Below are 17,372 nucleotides of genomic sequence, written 5' to 3'. Positions count from 1 at the left end.
TAAGGATGACTCGATGAGTAGAATAGGAAAGTCTCGATTCTTTGGATAGGAGGAACTCGACGAGTTGGATCGCGGTTTCAGAGTTTTATGATTTATGGAACTCGACGAGTTAATGGGTTAACTCGGCAAGCTGAGTCAACTTGGAACGTTGACTTTGACCAAGAGGTTGACTTTGACCAGGTTGTTGACCTTGACTTTGACTCTAACCAAATTTGACCCTTAAGGGGTTACGAGCATGAAAGGGTAACTAAAGGAAATATTTGTGTGTAGGAGTTTGAGTGGGGCGGATTTTAGAGCCGAGGACAATTTAGCTACTTCACAGCATTTAAGGTGAGTTACCTTCCAATAGAAGTGGGTCGAAGGCATCAAGGCCAACCCACTAGTAGTTAATTTTAGTTGAGATGATTATATTTGTGATAATTGTCTGGTATGCCACTATCTGTTATGTGTTATGTGCTAGTATGTTATGATATTATGTGATAGTCGTAGGAGGGGTGAGATAGACCCCGTTATCGGTTAGGATCGACAGAGTAAGTTGGGCACCAAGATATGCCTGACAGTATGCTTATGCTATGTATTATATGGTAGTGGTAGGGGTGAAATTGTCCCCGTAACCGGTTGAGATACACCGGAGGGTAGGTCGGACACCCAGATATGTCTAACAGGGTAGGTCGAGCACCCATGTATGCTTGATAGGGTAGGTCGAGCACCCAAATATGCTTGATATGGTAGGTTGGGCACCCAGATATGCCTGACAGGGTAGGTCAGGCACCCAGATATGCCTGTTAGTATGTGATTATGTGGTATGATGGGGAAACTCACTAAGCTTTGTACTTACGGTTTTCAGTTTTGGTTTCAGGTACTTCCTCTTCTAAGGGAAAGGAGCCAACATGATCGCAGCGCATCACACTACATTTTCCGCACTGTAGATCTTTGAGATTGTTACTCTGATATTGTTTTATCATGACATGTTTTTACTATTGATACTTTGGATTTGATATGAGTGGATACTATTGTTGTTTTCAGACAAATGGTTTTATAATTGTCTAAAATGAAATTTTTGGTCGTAATTTTTGGGATGTTACATAATATTTATCTATACACAACAATTTATGTTTTATAGGATTATACAATATAACATTTTAAAGCATAAATTGTTATATATGAAGAAAAATTGTTACGTACGAATCAGTTCCATCAGTCATCCTTAGTCCTTAGTTACACTAACACTCTCACACTTAAATTTCTAGATATTTGGCTCAATCCATACATTTCTACGTTCTATGTGTAACATTTGCATTCTAGGTATTTTCCTTTTAGCCCTTAACCTTAAAAAATTTCAGTATTTTGGTCCCCTAGCCGAGTACACAAGGCATACGCTAGGAGTACGTTGGGTGTACAGGCTCGATATCAGGATTGCAAATGCACCCACGTATGCGGGAGTATAACCAGCAGGGGCAAACCCTAATTTTTAGGGTTTGTACCCTATTTAAACACCTTAAGACACTCATGGACCTTCTTATGACCAACCTCCACCACTCCAAACCCTAAGAACGAAACCCTTATTGCCTTTTGGGTTTTTTGATCTTGGAAGTGACATTCGAGAGTGTTTTTGATAATCTTGAAAGAATAGGAGCTCTTGGAGGTTGCATTGGTGTAGTTGAAGCTTGTAGATCTAGAATCATCACCAACTTAGGAAGCTTTTGGAGGTATAAATCTCTTAACTTAATGGCTCTTTATGATAGATTTAGTTTAGAGCATTATTTGTGCGCTTTATGGTCCCATGAGTCCTCATTGTGGGTTTGAGTCACCCTAGGAGCTAGGAATGCTAGATTTTAGCCTCTCTGATGTTCCTCTTGCATAAAAATGCTATCTTGATGTGTTATTTTGGACCATGCATGAGTTATTGTTCTTATTGTGGGTCTTAATGGTTAAAAATGAGTATTGGGTCCCATTAAGTCATGCACAACTATAAAGTTGCCAATTTTACGTGTTAGGACCTTGAAATGACGTAGATATGAGGTTTGGACGTTAAGGGATTAAGGGATTAAGGCCCTTGATTAGCCTTTGGGACTCTGGCCAGTACGTTGGGTGTACTCCTTAGTACACTGCACTGTATTGGGTCAGCAGCTTGATTCTTGGTCAACGTCGAGTACACGGGGTGTAGCCATGCAGTGGACTTTCATTGGTTTTGGGCCCTTTTAGACTTGGACTTCTTTTGAGCTTTGGGCCTTAGCTAGATTTTGGGCCTTGTGGCTGTTGGGCCATAGTTGGAACTTAGGTTGTGAGTTAGGCTATTTGTGGGTCTTGGGCCACTATAGGGTTATTAGGCCAAGCTAGTTGGGCTCAATAAGGAAAATGTAAAATAGTCTTTTACCCTATGGTTTATGACCTAATTATTAATTAGGGTATTATTTGATGAAATTTAGTGTGGAGATTTTCTCATATTAGCAATCCGAGCATTTATCTGGTTGTTTCAGCAGTTTGAGGTGAGTCTCCTCCCAGCGTTTAGTGGGTCGAAGGCACCAATGTCGACCCATGGATTATGATTATCTATATGCTAGTTGTCTATAAGATTTTGCATGTGTGTATGTGTTGTATGTATGTCGGACGGGGCCTGATGCCAAGCGCATCTGATGAGTGAGTTGGGCGGGGCCCATCACATGGTACAAACAGATATGTTCCGAGCGGGGCCCAATGATTGTGGGACATGCCTATTGTATGTTTGATATGTTTGGTACGAGGTATTTTGGGGAACTCACTGAGGGGGTGTTTGGCTAAGCTTATGACTTTTCATAAGCACTCTTCAACTTATAGCTTATAACTTATAAACTAATAAGTTAGGAGAGAGTTACTTATAAATTTTGACTTATTTCCGGTATGATACCTTGATAAATTATTTCTATCCAAACACTCTTTTTAACTTATACCGGTATGGAACTGGTAATAAGTTAAAAAAATGAGCTTAAATAAACTTAGCCAAACACCCTTTAAGCTCCGTGCTTATGGTTTTCAGTTTATGTTTTAGGTACTTCCGGATCGAAGGGGAAGAGCCTGGGATTATTGTTTTGCACACACCATGATTCCGTTTTATTTGACTCTTATGTATTGAGATAATTTGATTATTATAATCTAATTTTCCTTTATGGGTTTATGAACATGTTTTTGTAACACCCATAAAAATTCAAGCCAGTTTAAACATTTTAAAACATTTAAAAATCATTAAGTTATTACAATTTGTTTTCAAAATAGTTTAAGCATCAGAGTATCTCTAGAATCAATCATGAAAATATGAGGAGGTGCACGATCACGCATTCACCTTCCCACAATCATTAGAAGTACATGAAACAAAATCAACAACTGTAAGCCCGAAGCTTAGTGAGTTTTCCCAATATACCAACACCATACAAATATAACCATATCATATAAAAAATACAGAACAATATGCATAATGAGCCTTCAGCCTGACTGGACCGTCTCGCAGGGTCTACAACCTATCTGGACTACTCCGAAGCCTTCAGCATGACTGGACCGCTTCGCAGGGCGTACAGTCTATCCAGACCGCTCGCCGGGTATGTTGGCCTACAGCACAAAGCATGACCGCCTCAACCCAACCCCAATAAAACAAACATGTGCACATAAATATCATACGCTAGCTCATATCATGTAACAGTCAAACCAATCTAACAAATCACTAATCATAGCAACATCCCAATAACCAGGATACAAACCTAACCGGTCACTAATATAACATCATCCTATAACCTAGACACCGACCTAACCAGGTCACTAAACATAAGCATATCACCATCCTAACTACCAAGATGTAATCAATAAACATATCATGCTATAATCCGGATACAAATCCATAAAGGGTCGGCCTTGGTGCCTTAGATCCTATTGATATAGTGAGTATAAACTCACCTGGCACTGCTGAAGTCCCGCGGAAGAAATTGCAGCTGCTGGTTGACAGATTCCCAAACTGCCAACATCAAACAATACTCAATTAATAATTGGATTCCAAGCCCAAGGTCCAACTACACTCTAAAGGGCCAATAGTCAAATAATGGGCCAAGGCCCAACATATGGCCCAATTTTCCAAATTAGGCCCAGACCTCTACATGGTCTTTCCTTAAGGCCCATTCATTTATTCTAGTCCAAACTCTTGGTATTCCCATGGCCCAATATCACATAATCATCAAAGCCCAGTTATGGCCCACCTATGGCCCAATTTTCCAAATTGGGGCCAAGTCCTTCACATGGGCCTTACCCTAAAACTCATCCAGTTATTTTAGTCCAATTACTTGTTCTTGGATAGCCCATCAATAGCCCAATCACTAAAGTCCAATAGAAAATCCCAACTCAAGGCCCAAGTGAAATTAGGGTTTTCACATGAAATGACGATTAGGGTTAAATGTTTCTTACTTAATCCATTAAGTCCAATATTGCCTTAGGTTAATTTGCCAATGATTATTAGTTAATATTTTAAGTTTATTAAATAATTTCCGTGTGTGTCCCGATCAATTCCGAAAAATTAGATTTTTATGCCATTAGGGTTTTCCAAACCCTAATTAGGGTTTTCCAACCCAATACTAGCCCATTAATCAAATGGTTGGGCTTTTAGCTCAATTAGGGATTCATTGTGCCTATTAGGGTTTCATTGGGCCCACTAGGGTTTCGTTGGGCCCATTCTGTCCAATCATCCCAAATGAGTGAAAACACAGCAAGGCACATCGCCACCCAACACGGCGGCTGGTGGCGACAAGAGCGCGGCAGCCACCACCTCATGGTAGTGGTTAGGAGTTCTTTTTCATTATTCCGACACGGTTACAATTTTTACAATGAAATTCCCAATTAACACACACAAACTAAATAAACACACACACACATCCATCCTTATGGTGGTCAATGGTGGTAGATGGTGGCAATCACCACCTCACGGTGATAGTGGTGGTGGCTTTTCCCGCCAAATAAACACCTAACACCGCTTCACTATAATAAACAGATGCACACACAAGTCTTATGTTTGCTAAATAAGCCCAGCCACCCACCTGGTGGCGTATGGCGGTGGTAGTGACACAAGAAGGAGGCTAACAGTGGTGTTGACGGCGACACAACAGCTGCTGACGACGGCAACCACCATGGTTGGTGGCCATGGTGGATTGTCTCGGGTTTTTTCTGACCAAACAAGGACATACACCCGCATACTGACTCACAATAGCGACAACACACACATCCATCTCTTGTTCGGACAAACGCACACAATCACCCACCTTACGACGGCGTACAAGGACGGGGACAGCAGCACCAACGACAATTAGCGATGTTTGATAGCGGTTCACCGTAACAACAGAAGAAAGAGAAGAAGCACATGTAGCTACCACGATCTCATCGGAGGTAGCACAACGACAGTAGTAATGCAACAATGCAAGAAAATGGTGAGAACAACCGCAACTTCATTTCCCTGTAGGAGGATAAACGTGATGTGATAAGCTCCGTGGTTTGGGATCTCCACATCGGTGGCAGAAGTCGTAGAAGAAGGCTGCTGCAGTGGGGAATGAAGGATGTGCCTCCACCGGAGTTCGACTCGACAGCAACGGTGTTGTATGGTCTTCGTCGCTGTCGTGCCTGTACCGATGGTTGGCTTCGATCGGCGACACTAGTTGGCAAGAAGGCGACCGGACATGGCAGCAATGGAAGTGGCGGCTGGAGGTCAATGGTAGAGAGGGTAGCGACTACATAGTCGTGATTTGGGTTAGGGCTACCGGGGACACGGGTTCATATATCCCGTCCCTATCAAACTTTGATCCATATTGACAATATCAATCCCTCTTTCCTCCATTTCTTTCAAAATAAATCCTTAATTTACCATTTAACCCTCCTTCTGAAAATCCTTACAAATCAAGTCCCGAAATTACCAACCAGCCCCTAACCCTTCAAATCATTTCAATTTAAATCCAATTGTTACTATATGGCCCCTCGATGACAAATTCTTTTCAACTCAGGTCTAGAATTTACACTTTTAACCCCCGAATATTCAAATCTTGTCATTTGGCTTCCCAAAACCGACGTCCCGCTAATTATTATTTGATTTTGGGTTATAATAATATAAAATAATAATAAAATTACTTTTCGGGGTTCCGAGTTTATTATTTAATCATTCTATTTTAAACGAGATGTTACAGTTTTGGTTAATGATTTTATTATTATGAAATGAAATTTTTTTGGTTTTAAATTTTAGAACGTTACAATAAGAGTATGTTTGAGAGTTCATTTGAAACTCTTTATTGACCTGTTGGGAAAACCAAGTATTCTTGGTTTTTTGAAAAAAAAAATCATTTTTTTTGTTTAAAAAGATCCTTATCAAATATTTTTTTTTAACTTATTGATTTTTTAAAAAACCAATAAATTATTTTACCAAATGGATGCTACTAAGAAAACCCTAAAAGGTTTTGAGTGGGGAGTTTTAGGAATCGTCAAATCAAAGGTCTTTTATTTGTCATTCTTTTATTTCTTTTTTCCTTTTATTTTTCTTTCTTTATATATATATATATATATATATATATATATATATATATATATATATATATATATATATATATATATATATATATAAACAAGTTTGTATATTTTGAAATCGTTTTAATCTTTCTAATTGTTGTATTATCTTTTCCTTATTTTTTTTAATGTTTTAATTAATTGTTTTACTTGTTTGTTTTCAAGCTTTCTATAAAGTTCTATAACGTTTCAAATTTTTTACATATGTTTTTTGTGTTCAATATATCGTTTTGCATTTCTTTTAAAAATTAACATTTCTAAGAAGAAACGAAACCAAACCGAATCGAATACATAAAATTTACTAGTTTGATTAACGAAAACTAAGAAAATCAATTTGAAAACCGAAAACCAGTGCATGGGAACCATTTAGGGATTTTGACAATTCGATCTTTTAAACATTTGGTTTTAAATTCGTCTATATAAGATCTTATTGTTTTTCTTAAATCAAACTTATTTCAATAAAAAATAACTGTAAAAATATTTTTAAAAAACTTGATAAAAAAACAGAAAAATAATTGATTTATTAAAAATATAATCAAAATAATAAAAATAAAATTTTACTAATAAGATAAATGTAAATATTTTAAATTAATTGTTTATATATATATATATATATATATATATATATATATATATATATATATATATATATATATATATATATATATATAGTTTTTTTTAGGACTCCTTTGTGAAATTAAGTATAAAGGGTTTGACATCTTTAAAAAACATTTTTACGGTTAAAAATCTCGATTTTAGTCTTAAGATTTTACAATTTTACGATCTTACAAATCAAAAACGATCTCGATCACACTATGATCCTGATCTAACCTCATTAGTTTTATTATATAGTTGATTTTTAAAAATCCATCTATTCAAGTTAAAATCGAGCATCATAAGTTGCAAGAAGTCTGGTAAAACATTAACATTTCACAAAAATATATCTTGAATTAGGCAAAAACATACTTATAATAATCTCTTTGTGATATTATGTCTTTAGTTGTACGTAATCAATTTTTTTTTTTCTAATTAAGATATTTTATTCTTAATTTTATGGTTTGTAGGAAAAAAATTTATGGTTCATACGTAAGATGTTAAAGTTAATTCTATTATAGACGTCTCTTTCCATGAAATTTGAATATGAGTTCCTTTTAGTATAAATTTTCAATTCCAGTCCGATCTAACGAAAAATCACGCAAAACGAAAAATCTAGGTTGTATAAAAAATTAGCATTTGAGGCCGTTCCAAAAATTAAAAGAAATAAAAAATAATAAAATAGCATTTGAGGTCAAGACAAAACCCGAATTCAACGGCTACAATCTCGTGCTCTCTGCCCTAACCGGAATCATAAGACCGACGACAAGATCGGACCAAATTGAGACCCACATTTCTATTTTCGGTAACCATTTTTACAAAATCTGAAATATTCATCGTCAATCCATCCTCTTGATCAATATAAGATCAGCGATTTTTTCAAATGGGCTTTTGATTCTTTCCAAATCAGGTAAGAATCCACACAGTTGGAAAAAGGTTTCCTCCTTCAGAAACACCCTCAAAATTTCACTATCCCCCATTGTTTCCCTAATCCTCTCTGTTTTCCTCGATTTTCACTGTTGAATCTATAATATTTACCCCAATCGTTTCAAGATTCAAAGCTCCAATTTCGAGCTATTGGAAAAGAGCCCTTTGATTTGAGGTTATCCATTGGGGTCTTTCTGTCGAAAGGGCATTAGGGTTTTGCTCTTTTGTGTTTCTGAATACAGAAATTGACAATCATCGTTTACCTAAACTTTTTTTTTTTATTCATTTTTTCTTGTATATATATTGTATATTACGTATCGATCGTTTGGAGATCTGAAAATCATCGAACTCCATTTTGATTGTGTAAATATTATATGTTAAATATTATTGATTAAAATTATTTAAAAAAAAGATAGTAAGAAGGTAGAAGCGGGTGAAATTCATACAATGTCAGTTGCTGACGTTGCTTTGAGTCCAATTCACAAAAGATCCGGCTCCGTTTGTTCCCGGAGCAGTGAATCCATCGTGATTTACTTGACAGTTGCAGGTTCTGTGATTCCGATGCGAATTATGGAATCCGATTCCATTGCCACAGTCAAACTAAGGATTCAAACATGTAAAGGGTTTATAGTGAAGAAACAGAAGCTAGTTTTTGGAGGGAGAGAATTATCACGAAACAATTCTCTCCTAAAAGATTACGGTGTTTCAAGCGGTGATGTTCTTCATCTGATTCTTAGGGTTTCTGATCTGCTTGTGATAACCGTTGAAACCGCTATTGGGAAAGCATTCGAGTTTGAGGTTGATAGATTTAGAAATGTGAAGTACTTAAAACAATTGGTGGAAGAAAAAGCTAAAGAAATTGGATTCATTAATGGCGAAGACTTGAAGATTCTTTGTAACGGTGAGAAGCTCGATGATCACAAGCTGATTGATGATATCTGTAAGAATCACGATGCTGTGATTCATTTAGTTGTGCAAAAATCATCTTCACCCGAAAGAAATCACGAGAAAGACGAGCAGAAAACGAATCCCAAGAAACCACCAGATATTGATTCACCATTACAACCAATTATCGTGAATCCCGATTCAAAATTATCCCCCGATATATCTAATATGATAGATTCTGCAACCGAAGGACTTCAGAAAGGGAAAAAACCAATCAGATCATCAGAAGGCACCGGAGGGACTTACTTTATGCAACATCCATCCGGGAACAGATACGTCGCTGTTTTCAAGCCGATAGATGAAGAACCAATGGCGATTAATAACCCTCAAGGGCTACCTGTGACCTCTAATGGTGAAGGGTTGAAAAGTGGCACGAAAGTTGGTGAAGGCGCTTTGCGGGAGGTGGCGGCGTACATACTGGACCACCACCCTAGGAGGAGCGGTTTTGCAGGTGTACCTCCGACAGTGATGGCAAAGTGCTTAAACGGAGAATTTAATCATCCGGAGGGTTATGATGGTGGAGCGAAAAACGTTAAGGTTGGATCTTTACAAATGTTTATGAAAAATTGTGGAAGTTGTGAGGATATGGGTCCTCGGGATTTTCCGGTGGAGGAGGTTCATAAGATTGCAGTGTTTGATATACGAACCGCTAATGCCGATAGACATGCGGGAAACATTTTATTGAACCGTGAAGGTGACCGTGTTGTTCTTATTCCGATCGATCATGGCTACTGCTTACCCGAAAACGTAAGTATCATTATCAGAGACTAGAGACGAGACAGGACAGGACTGGACTGAACTAAATTGATAACCAATGCACTTTACCTACCATGTTGATTGTGGGGCCCACCTTTGTGGACATTGTGATTTAGGTGTCATTTATACTTTTTTTCAGTTTGAAGATTGCACGTTTGATTGGCTCTATTGGCCACAAGCGCGGGAAGCATTCTCAAATGAAACCCTAGAGTACATAAAATCACTAGATGCAGTGCAAGATCTAGCCCTCTTGAGCTCAAATGGGTGGGACCTATCACACGAGTGTGCACGCACCCTACGCATCTCCACCATGCTTCTGAAAGAAGGTGCGGGTAGAGGATTGTGTCCTTACGCGATAGGGCGGATTCTATGTAGAGAAACACTAAACAAGGAATCTGTAATTGAGAAAATTGTTCAGAAAGCTCACAAGATGACATTCCCTGGAACGAACGAAGCCGACTTCCTTAAAACCGTTTGGAACCTCCTGGATTTTGAGCTGAATAAGGTTTCAGAGATGTTTATGTGAGGTCTTAAGGGGTTTGTGTAGTTTGTATATGTATATTATTATGTACGCGATGTAAATGTGTGGATGACTAACTTTGTCGTCCAAGAGTGATGACATTTTTAACAAGTATCAACTCTATCTAAATACAGAATTCTAAGGTTATATAAATAAACTTTTCGCTTTTAGATTAATTTAATGTTTGTTACATTCAACAATGTTATTGTAAAAGTTCCAACATGAGTCAATATTTCAAATGAACTAAAGCTTATTGTGTACCGAACTATTCTTGATAAGTGAATGAGCAGAATTTTTTTGAGCTTATTCTTTTCTGTTTTGGCTAGAATAATCAACTTATTTAGATGATTATTCGCTTAGTTATAGTGCCCTAAACAGGGTAGTATATTGCTGTTTTTTCAGCATTTCAAGTTTGTGCAGTTTTTATTTTATACAATTTAGCTCCAGAATCAACTTAATTGGATAAGTTTTGGCTGAGTTACAAAGCTTCAAACATCCCTGGCTGGTGTTCTTAAAAAATCGGTACTGATGGGAAATGGTACTGCTTCCATTACCGGTATTCCATATTCGGTACCTATGAGTTAGTTATTTCGGTTTATGCAATATATCCGTTTGAATGACATATGTTATGAACTAAATATAAACATCAATAGTACAATAGACATGTACTATTAACGATCCAAAGTCCACAGCAAACACATAAGGCTTATGTGATAGGTATTCATAAAGTTTTGAACGTTTAAGCCTTCCTACATAAATGTTGGTGATTTGTATCAATAATATTATTTAAGTGTAATGAGATTAATTTGATGATTGATGCAATCTTGCCGAATACTAAACGTGCACATTTATTTGAATGTATTCAAGATTCAAAGTACACTGATATTTAGCCCCTAAATCGACGGGGTCCAGTGGCAACACCCTTGATAGTGGGGTCCTAGGGGTTGGCAACCACTGACGGGCCCCGAGGGGCAATGAATTTTTTTCTATTTGGGGTTAATATTGCTTTGTGGAAAATGCATTAAAATCCGAATATGAGAAAAATAACCCAATTTTCTACCCTAATCTTATACCAGTTTTAGCGACAGTTTGAGATGGTGGTTTTTTGGCAATTTGTAGACAAGGTAGTTTTCAGACAAATGAGTTATCTCCTAGGGGTGGCAAATCGGGCAATCTTGTCAAGTTTTAGTTTAACACGATATGATATCATGTTTTTTTAACTAACACGTAAACAAACCAATTAAAAACAACAAACACAACCATATATGACAAAGATAACAAAAATTAAGAATTAGTTTATTTAATTAATATTTAATCATTCATAACACGACAAATACAAAAAACACGACAGAAAAATGCTACTTTTGTGTTGAATTTTGAACACAAACACGACACGAGGCCGTGTTTTTTTACATTTGACACGAACACAAATTCGATTTCAGTTTCATCCCAATTTCGTTTCGTGTCATCAATTGTCACCCCTATTATCTTCTAATATTGGTAATTCACGGTTTTTTTTTTTTTTTTTTTTTTTTTTTTTTTTCTGTACATCACAAGATCATATCATCCTTTCATTCTCCAATCTTGATATACACTAAGTTTTATCCGATCTAAAGATTTCGAGAGTAACATCGAAATACTTTAATCTCAATGTGTGTAATTACGATTCTCAGTTTTCCAAGTATTCTGAACACCCCGATTTTCTAACAATAAAGATAACATGATTCCCGCAAACTTTCCAATTTCAAGACCTACAACTCACATTGGAAACTTTTAACTACTCACTTAAGAAAAAAATTTCCAACTTCCTCGAGTGGTGCAAACAGTATGGAGACAAACACTCCCTAATATACTTGTAACCATATTTTCACATTGCGTGTGCAGACTCTTGTGACAATCACACCACATCAGCACTCACTTTTTAGGACCCACTCCTAAGTAATCTGGCATTAATTGTCTATAGAGTTCAACTTTTTCAGCTCGCCTCAATTTGGTTCTCACATCACTATTGGCATCCATCCCTTCCTATGAATAAAATCGTACAAGACCTCAAATTTCAAATATTTTTAAGCTGCTCAAAATTTTAAATGACTATGATTCCATCGATACATGACAGAATGCCAACACAAATGTTCGTATTCTCATATCGCTCAACTTACAAAAAGAATATAAGGGATACCAAGCATATTGCTTTACATCATAATGTGTGATATTGAATTTCTAAGTGAATTTTGTGTTCAAATCTAAAAACCTGGTCAATCAAGATTATATAAACAAAAGCCAACATGTTCGACCTAATAAATAGGTAAAAAAAATAATAATGATAAAAAAACACCATTTTTAAGACGATAGATACTCAACTGTAGACTCTAGTCTCCAGCTTCTGATTACTTATCCACCATTGATGAATCCCATGAGCTTCCTTGAAATCAACAGCAGGAGTCAAATTAATGGTGAGATTGGCTGAAGGAAGAAGATGAAGTGGTTCATGAGACTCTTTCCCAATCGCATTCAAAAAAGCACCAGAAATAGAATGCTGAGTTGCCAGCTTTTCAATCCCACCAGCTCCTATCTCCTCCATCTTTTTCCTATGTTCAAAATACCCAATATACTCTGAACAAATATGATCACCTGGATTCACAAACAAACACGGGACCCACCCAGCCAATGCAAGAAACGAATCTTCTGGCGGATTACTGTTTCTTTGTTGATTCGCGTTTCTGATCTGTGCAGCAACAGCAAGTCCAGCTGTCAAGAAACTGCTAGCAATCCGAATCCCATGTTTCAGATTTTGATCTTTAATATTCTCAATTGGGGCCGAAAAGAATGGTGGATTGAAAAGATACGAATCAAGCAAGATCCCGGATTTTGCCATTTTCTTTCCCGCTAGCAAAGCCATGGCGGATCCTAATGAATGACCGGTCAACCATATGTTTGACTTTGATGTTTGACCGGATACAATGTTTTTAACTGCTTGCATGGCGATTTCGAATCTTGATGTTTGATGTAATCCGTTTTTAATGATGTGGATGTCCAGTTCTAAGTCTCGTGAAAAGGAGTTGCCTTTTGTTAATGTGCCACGAAACGCGATGATGTAAGATGGGGTTGATTCTGAAATTGGATTTTTGAATTTGTAGATAGCACCGAAGATGCATGAGTCAGCATCGTCAATGAGTTGACTGTGTAAGTCAAAGTTGAAAAACTGCCACCATGGCGGTGCTAGTGGCGGCTGGCGGTTTTCCTGGCGGTCTCGTTCTATGATATACACGCCTTGAACTAAACATGCTGCAACAGATCTTCGGTGATCTGGATTAGTCCTGACATGACATCACATCACATCAGAACAGGTTATACTGTGTTTGAACAGGAGTAGTGTGGGGAAAAATTGTAATTTTGTGTCCCACCAAAAGCAAGAATTAAGAAAAGAAAGGTAAAAGTTACCAGTCAATGGTAGTGAGGTGTAAGGGACCTGAAAGCTCGAAAATTTCTCTATCTGAAATAGCATCGAAGTTCGTTGTGGTGGAACCTTGGTTCTCAATTTTACTGAGTTAGAAACGAAGAAAACAATTAAGCATCTGTTGAATCAAATTAAATCATTGCATAAAATGCATTTTCTCTGAAATCGAATTCAAAATCTGGGAATTAGTAATGAAGTATCTGGTCCTCTGTACTTAAATGAAGAACAAAGCAGCAGCCTATAAAGGTATGCATCAAGGGTTGTAATGCATGATTCACTGGTGCATTCAAGCATCAATGAAAGAGGAAGACAACCATTAGTGAGTAGATAGAAGATCAAGAGTGATTGGATCCAATCATCCAAGTAGAAATTTATTTTCCCCAAATTGAAACCACTTTAGGATCATCGGAGTATTTTTTACAAATATGTTTCATCAAACACGTTTCTGTTTAATTACAATAATAGTGAATTGTGAATATAACCTAGATCAAACAATTAAAAATTCTATTCCGAAGTTGTAACGTCTGTGAAAACTGAGATCGTTTACAAATTTGTTCATTTCACATCAACTTCCGTTTGAAAACCCCAACATTGAAAAAAACACAATAAATTCATGTGATCTCATCAAAACCCAAGGACAATGCAGTAATTAGGTTTAAGGAAAATGGAAAAGGAATCGAATCGAGATTAAACGAAATAAAAATTACCGTCTTTCTATGTATAATAGATAAAGTCAAACAAAATGTACCTAAGACTCATGAGGAAGATCTGCGAGGAAGTTGCAAAAAACTTCTGTGATTACTTTGATGAAATAAGATCCGTTTGAATCGATTTCAAATTTCAATATGCCAATCGATTTCCGAGCGATGAAAAAGGATGATGGAGATAGACGTCGTTTTGAATCGGTTTGTATGGGTGTCGAGTGGCCTGTTACCTGTAACTTCCTTCCCGCAAAGAATGGCGTGCGGGTTCATAAGTACTCTATTTTTTGAATGACAATAATTAACACACATATATTTAATTTACATCGTTAGGGATAGTGACATTTTAGGTTAATTTCATAAAGGCTAATAAGTTTTATAATTTTTTGGTTTAAATCCATTACAACCTTCCCTTTTTTACATTTTCCTCAATAATATATATATACTACTCATATAATATACGAGTTGTTTTTTTTAATTAATATATTTTGTTAAATATTACATGTTTAATAATTTACAAAACTAAATTTGGAAAACAAATATCAATATTAGCCGTAAATGAACTAATTTTTGCAAGGTTTATTCAAATTCTCGTGAATTCAAAATGGATTAACCGAAAATTATGTTTTTCAATCAAGAAAGTTGATTTGAATATAAATTGAATTTAATACATTAATTGATATATTACGTGAGAATTTATGGAGAAATTTAAGTTTTATTAGTTTCTTTATTATATTTCTAGATTATATTCTTTTATAATTTAATAACAAAGCCAAAAAAAACTATAATTTATCAAGTGGGGTTAAATGAAATTGAAAAAATTAAAAAAATATCATGTGACATATTGAATTAAACGATGATATGTGACAAAAAACCTTTATTTATTCGGTAGGATATATAAAAATTCGTTTTGAAAAAAATCTTTAATTTTTATTTTTTTCAAGAAAACTCACATTTAACAAACTTTTTCGTTTAAACTAGTTTTTATTCATTATTCGCTCATAGGACCATGTTCTTGTTGTTACTACCGATGATTATTTTGTTTTTGATAACAAAGATGGTAGACACTCGAATATATTTGTGCGATAAAGACGGAGGTTCAATTATAGATGTAATTTATCCATAAACCATATATATGATGACACTCCCATACCTTGTGATAAAAAACATCATACCGAGACACATGTGATTAAAAAAAACATCATATACGGAACATGTTTTACATTTAGATCTTATTTTTCATGTTTTGTAGATCTAAATTACTTAGATGGGAATAAATTACTTAGAGTATAACTACATCCGATGGATTTACGATTCTAATATACGGAATTAAAATATAAGAGGGTTGTTTGAGATGATAACCCGACACACTATTACATTTACACCACTTAAACTTGTATTACCCACATTTGGAACCCATTACTAACCGGGGCGGAATGTCTACCATAAAGGGTCATAGCCATCCCACTTTTTCATTAGTATGTGTTTATATATTGAAATAATGAAATTATTTCGTAGAACTATACTTTTTTAAACACATAAAAGAAGGAAACAAGATATAGTAAAAAATAATAATAATTTTAAACAATGTCAAAGACTATGTTTGTTGGGTATGAGAACTACCCATTGTGGGCTTTTCAAGCCATATAAAACATAAAAAAAAAAAAAAAATACAAAGAAATCTATGATCAAATCGGCTGATACAACTTGATCACATGTCACAATATAAGGTCGTCACGAGTACTCTCCACGCCAACAACTTGATCACATGTCACAATATAAGGTCGTCACGAGTACTCTCCACGCCAAGGTACGTGGAGAGCTTCCAAGTCAGCCACCACAAATCACCATAGTACTCTCCACCTTGAAGAAGAGAAAGAAATGAAGAAAGAGAAAAAGAAGTCTAAGAGAGAAGAAGAAGATAATTTTGCATTGTGGTTCGTCCTCCCCACCACAATCAACCATGACAATGAGCCACCACAGAACACGGGGTGATGTTCAACATTGGGGTGGTGTTCACCTTCGTGGTGGGTGCCACCTGGACAACCACGAACCTCCGTGTTCGGTACTCCGGACAACAACACCGATTATGATCATTATTTTTTAGGACGACGACTCACACACATTCTAATTTAATCTTAAATTACTCCTATGTCCTCATACACAAGACTTGAATATTCAATTCTTTTAGGGGTATCTCGCCATACTATTAGACCAAATGCATATCGGTTATTATGGATCATAATTATCCTTTTCAAATTCCTAGTCTTATGAGGATTTTCAAAAAATTTTAAACTTTCAGCCGAATTAAACTCTTCTAAATCATAGTATACCTAATGGTGAGAATTCAGAGAGTTATTTCTAGAAATTTGTTTGACTAATCTCAAATGTCCATTTTATATCTTTTTGTATTTGTAAATTTTCAATTTGCACTTCAATTTCGATTTTGTTTCTTTGTTTTTGCTTTTTTTTTCTTCCCAATGAAAGACGTATTTATATGTCTATGTGACTGTGTGCCTATGTAATTGGAGTATTGGACGATACCAGTTGATTTTTAATTTTTATTATTTTTGGATATTCACTATCATACAATTTGGTTCTCATTTCGTAGTTAACATGTCTTTTATTATTTTATTTGTTTTGTTTTGTTAACTTTGTATTTTGTTTTGTAGGGTTAAGGGTTTTGCTTTTAGTTTGTTATTATTTTTTAAGGTTAATAAAGGTTTGATTTTATTTTGTTATTTTAGTCAAATTTTACTTTGCAACCATCATGTTATTTTGTTTTAGTTAATTGCTAACTAATATCGTTATATTATGTATACAATTTGTTTCAAAAATTTGGTTCCAACTCTCTTAACAAATATGTTCGTGTTATGGCTATAAACGATATTGGAGCTGCTGAGTTTGTGGCATC

At 35.8% G+C, this 17,372-nt stretch overlaps 2 protein-coding genes across 2 annotated transcripts; one reads left to right on the top strand and one right to left on the bottom strand.

Annotated features, from left to right (window-relative positions):
* The first annotated feature begins 7,856 nt into the window (after positions 1 to 7,856).
* On the top strand, positions 7,857 to 10,476 carry LOC145001748 (phosphatidylinositol 4-kinase gamma 2-like). Its single transcript, XM_078961096.1, has 2 exons — positions 7,857 to 9,771; positions 9,920 to 10,476. The coding sequence occupies exons 1-2, from the start codon at positions 8,527 to 8,529 to the stop codon at positions 10,304 to 10,306; spliced, it is 1,632 nt and encodes a 543-aa protein (XP_078817222.1). The 5' UTR covers positions 7,857 to 8,526; the 3' UTR covers positions 10,307 to 10,476.
* Positions 10,477 to 12,418: 1,942 nt separating this feature from the next.
* LOC145002217 (GDSL esterase/lipase At4g10955-like) lies at positions 12,419 to 14,731 on the bottom strand. Its single transcript, XM_078961513.1, has 3 exons — positions 14,506 to 14,731; positions 13,742 to 13,843; positions 12,419 to 13,617 (listed from the first exon to the last, which is right to left on the bottom strand). The coding sequence occupies exons 1-3, from the start codon at positions 14,514 to 14,516 to the stop codon at positions 12,657 to 12,659; spliced, it is 1,074 nt and encodes a 357-aa protein (XP_078817639.1). The 5' UTR covers positions 14,517 to 14,731; the 3' UTR covers positions 12,419 to 12,656.
* Between the last annotated feature and the right edge of the window lie 2,641 nt (positions 14,732 to 17,372).

The sequence above is a fragment of the Lactuca saligna genome, chromosome 6 (genome assembly GCF_052625555.1).
Source record: "Lactuca saligna cultivar CGN05327 chromosome 6, ASM5262555v1, whole genome shotgun sequence".
Lineage (NCBI taxonomy): Eukaryota > Viridiplantae > Streptophyta > Magnoliopsida > Asterales > Asteraceae > Lactuca > Lactuca saligna.
Note: the sequence above shows the minus strand (reverse complement) of the source record. Positions and strands in the feature narration are given on the sequence as shown.